At 41.3% G+C, this 14,704-nt stretch overlaps 1 protein-coding gene and 1 non-coding gene across 2 annotated transcripts in view; both read left to right on the top strand.

The window, feature by feature from the left end:
• The window catches only part of C2CD3 (C2 domain containing 3 centriole elongation regulator), a 133,754-nt gene that overhangs the window by 15,867 nt on the left and 103,183 nt on the right, over positions 1-14,704 (top strand). Inside the window, exons 6-10 of the mRNA XM_056115984.1 lie at positions 1,445-1,577; positions 3,546-3,656; positions 10,417-10,564; positions 11,843-11,994; positions 12,936-13,145. Of these exons, the coding sequence (XP_055971959.1) occupies positions 1,445-1,577; positions 3,546-3,656; positions 10,417-10,564; positions 11,843-11,994; positions 12,936-13,145 (754 nt within the window). The remainder of the gene's footprint in view (positions 1-1,444; positions 1,578-3,545; positions 3,657-10,416; positions 10,565-11,842; positions 11,995-12,935; positions 13,146-14,704) is intronic.
• LOC130025591 (U6 spliceosomal RNA) lies at positions 9,203-9,309 on the top strand. Its single transcript, XR_008792727.1, has one exon. It is a non-coding gene; the product is annotated as a U6 spliceosomal RNA (small nuclear RNA).

Below are 14,704 nucleotides of genomic sequence, written 5' to 3'. Positions count from 1 at the left end.
TACCACCAGTAGTATTCCTGAGCATAGAGTCAAGAGTAAGCCCTTAGCATCGCTAGGCCAAGAGTAAGCCCTGAGCATTGTCAGGTGTGACTGCCCTCCCAACCCCCCAAAAGAAAAGGAAGAAAGGAAGGAAAGTAGGGGCCGGATAGTAGAGTGTATAGAGCATTTGCCTGGGGCATGGCCAACCCAAGTTCAATCTCTGGCATCCCATACGGTCCTCTAAGCCCACTAGGAGTGCAGACCCAAAAGTAAAACCTGAGTACCACTGAATGTGGCTCTGTTTTGCCGAGGATCACCCCGTTCATCCTATAGGTGCTCAGGGCCTACAAGACAGCATCCTGCCATGCTCAGGGGATCATGTGTGCTGGGAATCAAACTGGGATCAGCATCATGCCAGGCAGGCGCCTTAGCCCCTGGACGATGTCTATGGTGTGCCTCTCCGCCACTAATTAATATTTACCTACTAGAAAGTTTGAAGATTTTATCCGAACTTTCTCTTAACCTGCTGTATGGTTCTACAAGTCATAGAATAAATTTGTTGTCCTTTTCTTGATCAACAAAAGTATAAATGATCTTTCACTATGACTCCTAAAAGTTTAGCAAGTGTAAGTTTTTGTTTTTTGGGGTTTTTGTTTGTTTGTTTCTGGGGGGCACACCCAGTGATGATCAGGGGTTATTCTGGCTCTGCTCAGAAATTACACCTGATGGTGCTCAGGGGACCATCTGGGATGCTAAGGATCGAACCCAGGTTGATCATGTGCAAGACAAATGCTCTACCAGCTTTACTATCATTCCAGCCCCAAGTTTCTAATGTTTCTTAGACAAGAGTGACAGTAAGGAGCCAGAGAGATAGCTCCCAGCGCTCTAAGCACATGCTTTGTATGCAGGAGGCCCGGTTCCCTCCCTGCCACTGTCTATGGTCCCTGAATACCAAGTGCAACCCATCAACACTAAACCAGAAATATCCTCTGAGCACTGGGATTTATGGCCCCAAAAACTAATGACAATTTTAATTCATTAAGTTTAATGGGTTGAAAAATAATACGTAATAACTGGAGAGATAATTCAGGTGTTAAGATGATTGCCTTGGGCTGGAGCTATAGCACAGCGGGTAGGGCGTTTGCCTTGCACGCGGCCGACCCGGGTTCTATTCCTCTTCCCCTCTCAAGAGCCTGGCAAGCTACCGAGAGTATCTCGCCCACGCAGCAAAGCCTGGCAAGCTACCCTTGATGTATTCAGTGTGCCAAAAACAGTAACAAGTCTCACAATTTGTTGTGAGACGTTACTGGTGCCCACTCGAGCAAATCGATGAACAAAGGGAGGACAGTGCTACAGTACTAGTTAAGTCCTGTGAAAAAGGAAAGGTGCAAATTATCAGGTGTTTCTGTTGCAAAAAAAAAATCTATGGAATATAGATTTTCTATATTGTTTTTGTCCACTTCAGCTTTGTTAGAACAAGGAAATAAACTGCGTAATGCCATGGTGATTTCTACTATGAAATCAGCTCCAGATACAAGCATGTTATTGGATGAAGTTGATCTTCCTATGAAGAAAGATTTTCTTACAGCGTCAACACAGTAAGTTACAGGATAAACATAGGCCACAATAGTTTTTTTCCTTAATAGCTGTTAATATGTCTTTTTCATTGGATCAGGGAATAACTTGGAAATATTTGGCACATTTTTTTTTAAAAAAGGTATAATTAACATATAACCTTGTAGTTTCAGGTGTACAACATAATTATGTTTTTTTCATTGCATCAGGGAATAACTTGGAAATATTTGGCACATCTTTCTTTTTTTTTAAACAGGTATAATTAACATGTAACCTTGTGGTTTCAGGTATACAACATAATTATGTCTTTTTCATTGGATCAGGGAATAACTTGGAAATATTTGGCACATCTTTTTTTTTTATACTGAGGTATAATTAACATGTAACCTTGTAGTTTCAGGTGTATAACATAATTATGTAATACTTGCATATATTGTAAAATAATCACCAAAGAAGTCTAGTCACAGTTATAAAAAAAAATTTTTTTCCTCTTGTGACATAATTCTTAATACTAGCATACTAGTAGTGGTGTTCATGGTCACCGTCACAGCCCTCCCGTTGTTCATCAGTTTGTTCGAGCGGGTCCAGTAACGTCTCCATTGGAGACTTTGTTGTTACTGTGTTTGGCATATCGAATACATCACGGGTAGCTTGCCAGGCTCTGCCGTGCGGGCGAGATACTCTCGGCAGCTTGCCGGGCTCTCCAAGAGGGGCGGAGGAATCGAACCAGGGTCGGCCATGTTGGCTGCGTGCAAGCCAAACGCCCTACCGCTGTGCTATCACTGGAGCAATAGCACAGTGTGTAAGGCGTTTGCCTTGCACGCAGCCAACATGGCCGACCCTGGTTCAATTCCCAGCATCTCATATGGTCCACTGAGCACCGCCAGGAGTAATTCCTGAATGCATGAGCCAGGAATAATCCCTGAGCATTGCCGGGTGTGACCCAAAAAGCCAAAATAAAAATAATTCTTTTTTTTTTTTTTAATTTATTTATTGAATCACTGTGGGAAAGGTTACAAAGCTTTCAGGTTTATGTCTCAGTCATGCAAATATCAAACACATTTCCCTTTACCAATACTTATTTTTTACCATGAAGAACCCCAATAAAACCCCACCCCCCACCCCTCCCCGTCCCTGTGAGGCAGATGAATTCTAGTTAACACTCTATCTGCTTTGACACGGCCCCAGAAGCACAAGGACTTAATGCAGAACCCAGCAGCTTGGAGCAGAAAAGTGAACGGACTATGCAAAAATAATTCTTAATGTGATGAAAAAAGTCTAAACTAGGTGCTTAGATATTCAATAGAACACTGGAGCTTGGGGATTGTGACTCAAGTAGTAGACCACATGCCCCTTCAGTGCCTACCAACACCCAACACCAAGTATATAATTGGTGGCCCTCTACAGCCACCAGAAGTAGCCTTGAGCTCTAGATCACAACTAGGATTATCCACTAAGTCCCCACCCCCAAATCTATCCCATTGCTGGTACATACTAAATATGTCAGTGACTAAATCCTTTGCTCCCTCTGGTTTTTTGTTTGTTTATTTGTTTGTTTTTGCTTTTTTGGTCACACCCACCAATGCACAGGGGTTACTCCTGGTTCATGCACTCAGGAATTACTCCTGGCCATGCTCGGACCATATGGGATGCTGGGAACCGAACCCAGGTTGGGTCACATGCATGGCAAACACCCTACCCGCTGTGCTATCACTCCAGCCCCTCTTTGCTCCCTCTGAACTAGAATGTTTGCTTGTATAAAATGAGAATATTCTCTTTCCCCCTCTCATAGAAATGAAATGGGATGCTAACATAGGAAAAGACGTTAGAACAAATTGTATTTTATATATATTCAATACAGTTAAGTTAAATTTTCAATGTTGAACCATCCCTTTTACCAACCCTTTGCTTAATTTATGATTTAGATCTTTTCCTTATACTAGCCACTGAGAAAATATTTTTCCATACCTTATAATTAAAACCTTCTCTAGGAATAAACTTAAAGACCACACTGAAGACCACTTCCTTCCTCCAGCTGAGAATACATTCTGGAAGCATGATACAAACACTGATGCTGGAGCCATCCAGTTGCTATTAGGCAGGTAAGAATTTTAACTAGCTTTCTTTTTTTGCTGTTTTATTTTGTTTGGGGGCTATACCTGGATACATTCAGAGGCTACTCCTGGCTCTGCTCTCAGGGATTACTGCTGCTGATGCTTGGGAGGACCATATGGGATGCCAGGTATCGAACCCATGACAACCACATGCAAGGCAAGTGCCTTACCCATGTACCATCATTCTGAACCCTTAACCAGCTTTCTTCTAATTGAAAAAGGGATAATTGAGCTTTGTCAAAATTAAAAATGATTGTACTTGATTGGGACACTAGTAAGGAAATTAAGGTGATTTAAGACATGCTCACAAAATTGGAGGACTGAACTGACCCTTTCACCAAGAAAAATCCCCTTTTTTCAAAAAAGTCAAATATTGACATCATGCAGTTCAGATCAGTTCTCTCAGCACCTGCATTCTTGAAGGTGGTTCGTTTATAATCTGTGGTGAGGAAAAAGGAGAGGAAAGTCAGAGCTTTTTGCTGCCTATAGAAAAGAGCCACACCCACATCCCCACCACCGCCAACATGTAATCTCATCTATCAGACATGTTCCAGAGACTTTAAATTAAATCTCAAAAGAGACCAATCAACTAGCTGCAAAAATTTCTTGGATACCGGGTCCCAGCTGAGACCTGTTCGGCAATCTCGGAGCTGGTAGGACCAAGTTCCAGCCCCACCACAACCCCAGCAGCCGAACTCACACCCCAACAGCTGCTGCCATGCCCTCGCCTATACTGCCTAGTTAAATAGTCTGAATTTTTTTTTTTGGAGCATGTGGCCACATATGCAGCCACCTGACAGCTCCAAACTGTACAATACTAACATCTGAGTAGGAGCGTATCAGATTGGATGGCAATGTAAAGTAGAAGCCAGCTAATCTTAATTAACAAAAACATTAACAAAGAAGCGTTAATTTAGTAAATCCTCAGACAAGGACTTAATATCCCCATGGTAAGACAATTTTCACAAATTTTCTTTTGCTGAAGTATTATTTGATCATTCCGTTAGCCGTTTAGTGGTAACAAGCAATGTAAAGTAAATTGTTTTGTGCCTGCTACAGGGGCAGGCTGGAGGGTAGCTGGGAAATTGGAGACGATAGTGGAGGAAGGTGACAGTGGTGGTGGGATTATTTTGGAATATTATATGCCTGTACCAAATCATCATGAACAACTCTGTAAACCACAATGTTTTAAAAAAAGTGTGTGTGGGGGGGGAGAGATGTGGGGTAGGGAGGCAGAGAAGTACTCAAAGGTTAAGGTGCTGATAGCAACATAAAGTGGTGCAGCTAGTTTGGAAGATAGTTTCTCAGTTCCTGGAGTTACTACTGTATGACTCAGAAATTTAATTCCTGTGAATACCAAAGGAAGATGGAAACACAAAAACATATGAGTAATGACGTGGAAATGGTTGTTTATAGCAGTCAAACGCCCTACCGCTATGCTGTTGCTATCACTCCAGCCCATACAAGGTCAACCTAAAGTCAACTGCAGCCATTTTTATAGCTTTAGGAATCATTTAAGTGAAAATGTTGCTGTGGGGGACTGAGCTAGAGTATGTTTCCAAACATGAGAAGGAAAAGTGCTACGGTAAGACAGACAGTGATATGCAGAAAATTTGGAAAGAAAGCTAATACACATTCAACATATACTCTGTCACAAGCTCATCTCACACTCCATCTTCTTTGATCTCACAACAACTCCACGAGAATGAGATGCAGTCTCCCTTTTAGTAATGAGAACAATGGGACTTCCGGTGGTGAGGTATCGTTTACATTCTTCTAAATGTAAAATTTGAATTTTATCAACTATGGACTGTCTTATTCCAGAGCTCATGCCTTTCAATATTAACCTGATTCCTCTTCTTGGTTCCCCTTTCCTCCTCGGCTAGCCTCCATTCCTCCTGACTCTAGAGACTGGTAGGACAGCATAGCTTCTTTGACTAGATTATCTTGTTCTGCAGGAAGACATTCAAAAGGAAAAGTCAGAGCTCATTCTCGCACTTATCTAATTAATCTAGGAACAAAGAAATTGAAATGATAGGGAAGGATACTGGCTTGTACATACCCCTTTCTTGCTAGTATGCTGTCAGAATATACACTATGATTAGCTAGAGATTATAATTGTATTTTAAAAGTCGAGAGTTCGTCAGTGAGATCAAAGATGACCTTTGTGACTGAACGTTATTTCACAAAAGTTTTCACCAAAAAAAAAAGGAGGGTCTCTAATTCAAGAGTGAAACTTTAAGAACCCAAGAAATGATTTGTGTATAGAAAGAAATATACTATTGATTCATGCTGGATCATAAAGGAACATTGAAAAACATACTAATTGAAGAAGCTAGTAACCCCTTGAAGTCTGTAAGCCAACATTATTCCATTAGGAAAAAAGAAACCAATCACAAGACTATATTTAGTAATTCTATTTATATAAATTTTACAATGTGCAAATCTATAGAGAAAGTAAATTAGCAGTTTCTTGGGGCGAGTGTGCTAAGGTACGAGCTAAGGAATATGGGCTTCATTTAGAGATGATGAAAGTGTGCTAAAATTGACTAATGCAGGTCCTGAGAGATACCACAGTGGGTGGGGCACTTGTCCTGCACATGGCTGACCCAGTTTCAGTCCCAGCATCCCATATGGTCCCCCAGCTCTCCAAGAGTGATCCCTGATCTCAGAGCCAGAAATAAGCAGCGGACCCAGAAACACATAAACAAAAAAGGAACTCCAACCTTATATTCATCCACCCATCACAGACACTATTACATTTCAATTTCTATTCTCATTTTCATCTTTACTTGCTCCATTCAATCTAAAGAGGGTCAGATCTCTAGCCCAATAAATCACAGGTAAATGTCTATTTCTGACTCTAAATAAAAATGTAACATTGAACAGAATGGATTGAATTAAAGGGAATACCTTAAAAAAAAATGGGCTGGAGCCATAGTATAGTGGTAGGGCGTTTGCCTTGCACACAGCCAACATGGCCGACCCGAGTTCGATTCCTCTGCCCCTCTCGGAGAGCCCGGCAAGCTACTGAGAGTACATCGTCCACACGGCAGAGCCTGGCAAGCTACCCATGATGTATTCAATATGCCAAACACAGTAACAACAAAAGTCTCCAATGGAGATGTTACTGGGCCCGCTTGAGCAAATCGATGCACAATGGGAGGACAGTGACAGTGACCTTAAAAAAATAGAAAATAAAAGTTACAGAGAGATCATGTAAAAAACTGTCAGGAAATGGGGGAAAAAAAAACCATACATAGACTGAAGGTGTAGAATGACATCAGAGTCTCTGGAGAGTTGATGACTTAAAGGGCAACCTAAGAAGCTCCTGGACTCCCTCTTTTCCCACAGACACTGTCCTCCCATTGTTCATCTATTTTGCTCGAGCGGGCCCAGTAACGTCTCCATTTTGAGACTTGTAGTTACTGTGTTTGGCATATTGAATACGTCACGGGTAGCTTGCCAGGCAAGATACTCTCGGTAGCTTGCCAGGCTCTCCAAGAGGGACGGAGAAATCGAACCCGGCTCCGCCAGGCTGCTGCGTGCAAGGTAAATGTCTTACCGCTGTGCTATCGCTCCAGCCCCCAACAGACACACTGTTTACAAATACACTTAGGGTATTTCTCTCTGAGCAGAAGTAGCTGAGCAGTTTCTGCACATTGAACATATAAGAAGATGCCATTAAAATGAGTAAATAAGACTAAACACTCTCATTATAAATATAGCCCTGATAACAGCATATCAGGTTATCAACTGATAACTTCTCCCTGGGGTGTTTGAATCCACATATAGAACCCCAACTTTTATTTATTTATTTATTCACAGTTTATTTATTTTTCTTCTTATATTTATTGAATCACTGTGGGAAAAGTTACTAAGCTTTCAGGTTTAAGCCTCAGTCATACAATGATCAAACACCTCTCCCTTCACCAGAACTCATTTTTCACCACCAAGAACCCGCATATACCACCCCCCCCACCCTTCCCAATGCCTGTGAGGCAGATGATTTCCACTTAACTCTTCTCTACATTGGTTACATTCATTATTTCGACAAAAGATGCACCATTATTGTTTAGTATTTACCCCCCCCCCCCCAACAATCAGAATTGCTGAAAAGGCATTGTGAAATACTTTGTTTCCTATAGCTGGTTATGAGAATCATATAATGATTTTGGATTTCTGCAAAGAACCAGATAATTACGAGATTGGTTTCAGTACGTCTGGTGTTATGGCTGTACTGGAGAGCCGCTCATGGGGGGGGCAACTCGTGACCTTGGTAGAGTATGAAGGACAGCCGGTACTGCCCTCCTTCCCATGAGACTGCAGTTGCCCCGTCACCCCCGGCTCATACCTGGCTTTCCAATAAGCTCTGAGACAGCGGCCACCTTGCTGCCGGGGGGAGAAAGGCAGAAGGGAGCAACACCCTTTCTCTCCTTGGGAGGCATGGCACCGTAGTTTAATGCATGGTCCATTCACTTTTCTGCCACAAGCTGCCGGGCTCTGGATTAAGTCCTTCTGCCGCTGGAGCCATGGCCGTGCCAGAGAGCCGCTTGTGGGGGCAACTCATGACCTCGGTAGGGTATGAAGGACGAGCCGGTACCGTCCCCCTTCCCATGAGACTGCAGTTGCCCTGTCACCACTGTAGAGCCCCAACTTTTAAAATTGATACTGAAAGAAAGGAGGGGTTCTGCAAACTTGAGCTCTGAAAACCAACAGGCCTTGGTCTACCCAACCTAGAAAACTCTGGTAAACAAAGATAAAATTGTTGGGACCAGAGCGACAGTATAGCAGGTAGGGTGCTTGCCTTGCGCATTCCCAATCCCAGTTCAATCTCAGACATCACATATTTTCTCCTTATCCCTGCCAGAAGTGATTCTTAGAGCACAGAACCAAGAGTAAGCCCTGAGTACAGCCAGATTTGGTCCTAATAGAAAATAAAAACAAAGCGGGGCTCAAGCAGTAGCACAGCGGGTGGGGCATTTGCCTTACACGTGGCCAACCCAGGATTGATTCCCAGCATCCCATATGGTCCCCTGAGCATCGCCAGAGGTAATTCCTGAGTGCAGAGCCAGGAATAACCCCTGTGCATCGCTAGGTGTGACCCAAGAAGTAAAAACAAATAAATAAAAATAAATAAAAACAAAGATAAAATTGTCTCACCGAGCACCAGAGCAATAGTACAGCGTACAGCGGATAAGGCACTTATCTGGTCCCCTGAGCCCACCAGAAGTGATTACTGAGTACAGAGCTTGGAGTAACCCCTGAGCACCACTGGGTGTGACCTTCCAAAAACTAAACAAAAATTTGCCTCACCAAGACCAAAAAAAAAATGAAAAAATTACTCAAAATTATAAAATAAATAAGAGACGTTGTCTCGGATACAGAGTATAGAGGATTATGAGTACTTTGAATTGTTATATGCCAACAAATTGGAAAATGGATAAATGGATACATTTCTGAAGGACTGTCATATACACCCTAACTGGATGATAAAGAAACAGGAAATCTGAACAGACAAGAATGGAACTCTCATGCTCACTTCGGCAGCACATATATTAAAATTGGAACAATACAGAGAAGATTAGCATGGTCCCTGCACAAGGATGACATGCAAATTCATGAAGCATTCCATATTTTTGCAAATACTAATCACCAAGTCACTTCAAAGACTAGCCTTTTATTTTATTAAATTACATACATGCATTGATAATTATAATTATATATCTGTATTTTATTAAAAATGGCTTAACACTGTAACACTGTCCTCCCGTAGTTCATCGATTTGCTTGAGTGGACCCAGTGACATCTCCATTTTGAGACTTGTTACTGTGTTTGGAGTATTGAATACTGGTAGCTTGCCAGGCTTTGCTATGTGGGCGAAATACTCTCAGTAGCTTGCCGGGCTCTCCGAGAGGGGCGGAGGAATCCAACCCAGCTCGGCCGGGCTAGCAAGGCAAATGCCCTACTGCTGTGCTATCGCTCCAGCCCAAACATGGCTTAAGAAATTATATATTAAAGTGTGTAAAAAAAAAAAAAGAATGGAACTCTCAGACTCAGAGAGACAGGAAGTAAAGAGAGTAAACCTGTAAACCTCCCCCAAGAGAAAATCTAGTACTGGGGGTTTCAGTGCTGAATTTACCAAAAATTTAAGGATGAATTAACTCAACCTTCTCATACTTTCCCCAAATATAACTGCTCTGACACTAAAACCAGACAAAGACACTAGAAAAAAATTGCAGGCCAACTTCCCTGGTGCATAAAAATAGAAAAATCCTCAATAAAAATCTTAGCAAACAAGATTAAACAATGCAACAATGCAGTAATCAATGCCTGTGAATTAATTATTCTTCACCAAAACAACATAAAATATTTAAATTAGTGAATTATGGTTGATCACCTTTTTTAAAAACTCCTAGCTAGATTATAATCAGCTCAGAAGTTGAGCAATTTAGCTTAGTCATCCTCTGTATCATTCAAGACTTAGCACATAATTGGAGCTCAGTGAAGTGCTTGTTGAATTAATGAATGAGATCACAATCATTGTCGGTATATTTTCTTTAATACTAGGTATTTCTCAGAGTCAGAGGGAATAATTTTGAAACATCAGTCTTCTGTTTCACATGAGTCTTCTTTTTGACAAAACTTTCCCCCATGTTTAGAGCTCTAGAAATTTGTCATTAAAGAATGATAGCTCAGCTGAAATTTTACTGACAGTCCTTCTGCTTTGTTTTTCTTATCTCTGTAGCACGAAATTAAGCAAAGGTGATTTCTGGAATGGACTAGGCTCTCCTCCAGATTCCCCATCGCCCAGGAGTGAGGTATATTGCAGCAGTGAGCCCAGTGACCCTCAGTATGACCAGAGTCTCCTGGAGAACTTATTTTACACAATACCTGTAAGTATGAGATGCCAGGCAAGCACCTTATACTGGACTGTCTTCCTGGCCATCTCTGATCAATATCTTTTCGAAATATTTCAGGAGCCAGGGAGATAAATCTGAAGAATTAGAACACAAGCTTTGGATGTGGGAGCCCTAGCTTTGATTCCCACATCAGATGATTTCCCAAGCTTCGTATGGCTCAAAAAACATGAAGGATATATATTCCAGAAACAGTTCTACTAGATCATAAATACTTTTATTGAACCTTAAGAACCTTTTTTAAGTAGGCAGATCAACTTTTAAAATAATTTGAATTTTAGGACATTTAGCCATTAGTTTCTCCATTAGGAAAAATTTGTGAAAAATTATAAGCAGTTCATCTTAGTGCAGTAAGATAGTACAAGGGTTAAGGCCCTTGGTTTACATGCAGCCAACCCTGGATCAATTCCCAGTGCCACATGTGGTGCCCAAAGCACCACCAAGAGTGACCCCTAACACAGAGCCAGGAGTAGCCCCTAAGCACTGGTTGGTGTGCCCCAAAAAAAACCCTGGGGGGGGGCGGGGAGAACAGTTTGTCTTGCCAAGATTGAAGGAAGAGTCATTACTGGTATGGAGTGTTTAAAAATATTAGAAAAGAGAATAAAAGCACGGTCTTTGCAGCCATAGAGTTAAATGACAATATACCATTTTGCCTCAAACTGGTAGAAACTCAAGGATATCAAAATCTCAGTTTTTACAGCCATGACTCTAACAAGGTTCCTGGCTTCTCAGCTTTCGTTTCCTTATCAAAGGTTAAATAAAGACACATTATAGACATTGTGATTGTGATGCTGATGCCCACATGCAGGGGCAGAGTAGCTCGGTGGACTGAGCAGATGCTCTCCATTCAGGAGGCTGTATTCCTTTTCCCACACTGCATGGTTCCCTGAGCTTTGAGCAGTTCCTGAGCACTGAGCCAGAAGTAGTTCCTGAATATTGTTGGGTGTGTCCCAAAACAAACAGAAAAACCACACACGTAACATGGTATAGTATCATATGCACAGACAGTAAATAGTGGTTAATATCCTGGAGAATTTCAGTTTTTTTTAACTGAAGTTGTTTTTTTGAATTTAGGATTATTTTTGCATAAGCAAGAGAATGTGTAATTATCTCTGTCAACAGTGACTTCCCTTTAAGAGAATGACGTATGAATGTGCAGAAAAGAATTTGATTACTTTCAGAGAACTATTGCATTACACTGTCCCTCCAGCTATTATCCTTTAGTAGCTTTCTTTTTATTTCTTCTCCTCTTAGAAATCTGATAGCAGTGTCAGTGATTTCTGCAGTGAAGAAGATGATAACATCACTTCTAAAAAACTGAAACAGTCAAATGCTCCTGCCAGAGACGCCAAGGTTCTGGAGTCAAGGGACCAGAAGCTGAAAAAGATAGCAGGCAAGAGAAGTAGGTGAGTCTCCTGAATGCTCATTGAGAACCAAGAAATTATTTTCAGAAGCTTTTCTAAAGTGAAATGACCTATATTTTCCTGACTGGTTATATATCAGACTGGTTAGTGAGTTATAGTAACTCATACATAGTTATTGCAATCCTCAAAATACAATGAAATGAGTAAATGAATATAATTTAATAATTAAGGGACAAGGCAGAATTTTGAATTATGTGTTCACTATTATCATACACATAGAAATTGCATGAAGAAAGAAAATGAAAAAGAGTACACAAAAGTGATAGTGATGGTTGTAGTAAGGTAATGGAAAACTAAAGTATAAAGTGAATACTCTGTTAAAAACCTAACTTTGTAAACTTCATACAAGCATAGCAATTCAATAAGTTGTAGCACTGCACTGTCCTCCCATTGTTCGTCGATTTGCTCGAGCTGGCACCAGTAACATCTCCATTGTGAGACTTGTTACTGTTTTTGGTATTAGCCTTTAGATAACAAGAATATTTTTACTTTCTGATATTTCTTTCCATGTAAAGTAGGACCATAACTATATAATTAAAGCTATTTCTTGATCATTGGTGACTTGTGATTTAAGATACTGTGCTTTGGGGGAGCTGGAGCAATAGCACAGCGGGTAGGGCGTTTGCCTTGCACGCAGCCAACATGGCCGACACAGGTTCAATTCCCAGCATCCCATATGGTCCCCCAAGCACCGCCAGGAGTAATTCCTGAGTGCAGAGCTAGGAGTAACCCCTGTGCATCGCTGGGTGTGACCCAAAAAGCACACACACACAAAAAAATACTGTCCATCACTGGTGGAGGGATGGGTATTCAAAATAAATAAATAAATAAATAAAACTCTTTCCTTCACTGTCTTGTATAAAGCCCATCATTTCATGTTGGATCTCATACCATCTGCTTCATTCTCTGTGAATTGCTTTCAGGAATTTAGTTGAACAACAGATGCAGTCAGAAACTCCTGAAGAAACCCAAGTGGTAACGCTAAGTCCAGATAGACTGGCCCTTCTGGGTAGAACACATTCAGTCCGAATCATCATTGAAACAATGGGAGTTCCTCCACAGAGTCCTCAAGAGACCCTGGGCCAAAAAAATTTTCCTGGGAGGCCACCTAAGCTGACACCTACAAAAAAGCGGTATGTCAATAACTTGAGAAAGCTCAATTTAATATTTTTAGAAAGTGTGTCTGCTAATGATTATAATTGTCTGCTAATCGTAACATTGTATAATTTGTTAAGTATATTTCTATGTTTCATTCAGTCAGCAAAAATGTATTGAACCCCCTTCTAAGGTCCCAGTTACTAAACTTGGTAAGTGTGAGAGTAAAGAAAATTAATACCCATACTTTGTTCTTGCATATCTTACAGTCAGCAGAAAAGAGAAACATTTAAATGACTGCCATTAAAATCAGACTCTTGGGGCCAAAAAAGATGTTTTATATTAAAAGTGGGACCAGGGGGCTGGAGCGAAAGTATAGTGGGTAAGGCGTTTGCCTTCCACGCGGCCGACCTGGGTTTGATCCCCAGCGTCCCATATGGTCCCCTGAGCACCGCCAGGAGTAATTCCTGAGGGCAGAGCCAGGAGTAAACCCTGTGCATTGCCAGATGTGACCCCAAAATCCAAAAATAAATAAAACTGGGGCCAGAACTCTCATAGAGTTGAGTGTGTGCAACCTTCCGCCATCTCCCTATTCTCTGGGAGCCTGGCAGTCCTACCATATAAGCTCATAAACAGCCATGATCCAGAGCCACAAATCTCTGAAGAGAACAGCACATTGCAGAAATGCCTCTGGACTCCAGAGTCACCATCCAGTTAAAAATTTAACTCTAAAAATGTAGCTCTATCATCCTGTATAGAATTTTAGAATTCCTGAAGCACATGGCTGCATATACAGCCGTCCAACATCTCATACTCTACCCCACTGATGTACCAAGAGTGGCACACCACATTTGATAGGGTGTAAAGTAGAAAGCAACTGATCTCAATTAAAAAAGTAGCACACAAGCCTCAACCTGTAACAGCATTAGTAATCTCTTGTACCAGGGCTTAAAGGCACCAGGGTGAGATACAGCAATTTCACACACTTTCCTCCAGGGGTACTTTTTTGGATCATTTTTAGCAGATTATTCATAACAAGCAATATGAAATTACTTAAGACCTCCTTTGGGGGCAGGTTGGGGTGGTGGTGGCAAAATTCGAAATAATGGTGGTGGCAAGCTATAATGGTGGTGGGATTGGTATTGGAGTATTGAACGTAATAAACTATTGTGAACAACTTTATAAAAATAAAATTAAGAAAGTAAAAAAAGTTTTTTGACTCAGAAATAAAAAATAAATAAAAGATAAAAGTGAGGCCAGAGCCATAGAATAGCAGGTATGGCGCTTGCCTAGCACGCTGCCAACCAGATGCTATCCAACTCAGTTTGAATCCTGGCACTCCATGTGGCCCCCCTGAGCTCCACCAAGAATAATCCCTGAGCACAGAGCCAGAAGTAAACCCTGTGCACAGCCAGGTGTGGCCCAAAACCAAAACAGACAAACCAAAATAGCAATGTTGAAACACAAAGATGGTTGTCTTTAATTCAGCCTCATTGGATTCTGTGAAATCTCTAAAGGGAAAAGAATGGTTCTTTCATGACCTGGAGTTCTGAAAGCAAATTCTTGAAAGGTGGCAGGGTTTATCAGACAATATATG

This window comes from Sorex fumeus, unplaced genomic scaffold (assembly GCF_029834395.1).
Source record: "Sorex fumeus unplaced genomic scaffold, SorFum_2.1 ptg000030l, whole genome shotgun sequence".
Lineage (NCBI taxonomy): Eukaryota > Metazoa > Chordata > Mammalia > Eulipotyphla > Soricidae > Sorex > Sorex fumeus.
The sequence above is the reverse complement of the archived record's forward strand: the minus strand, read 5'-3'. Positions and strand labels throughout refer to the sequence as shown.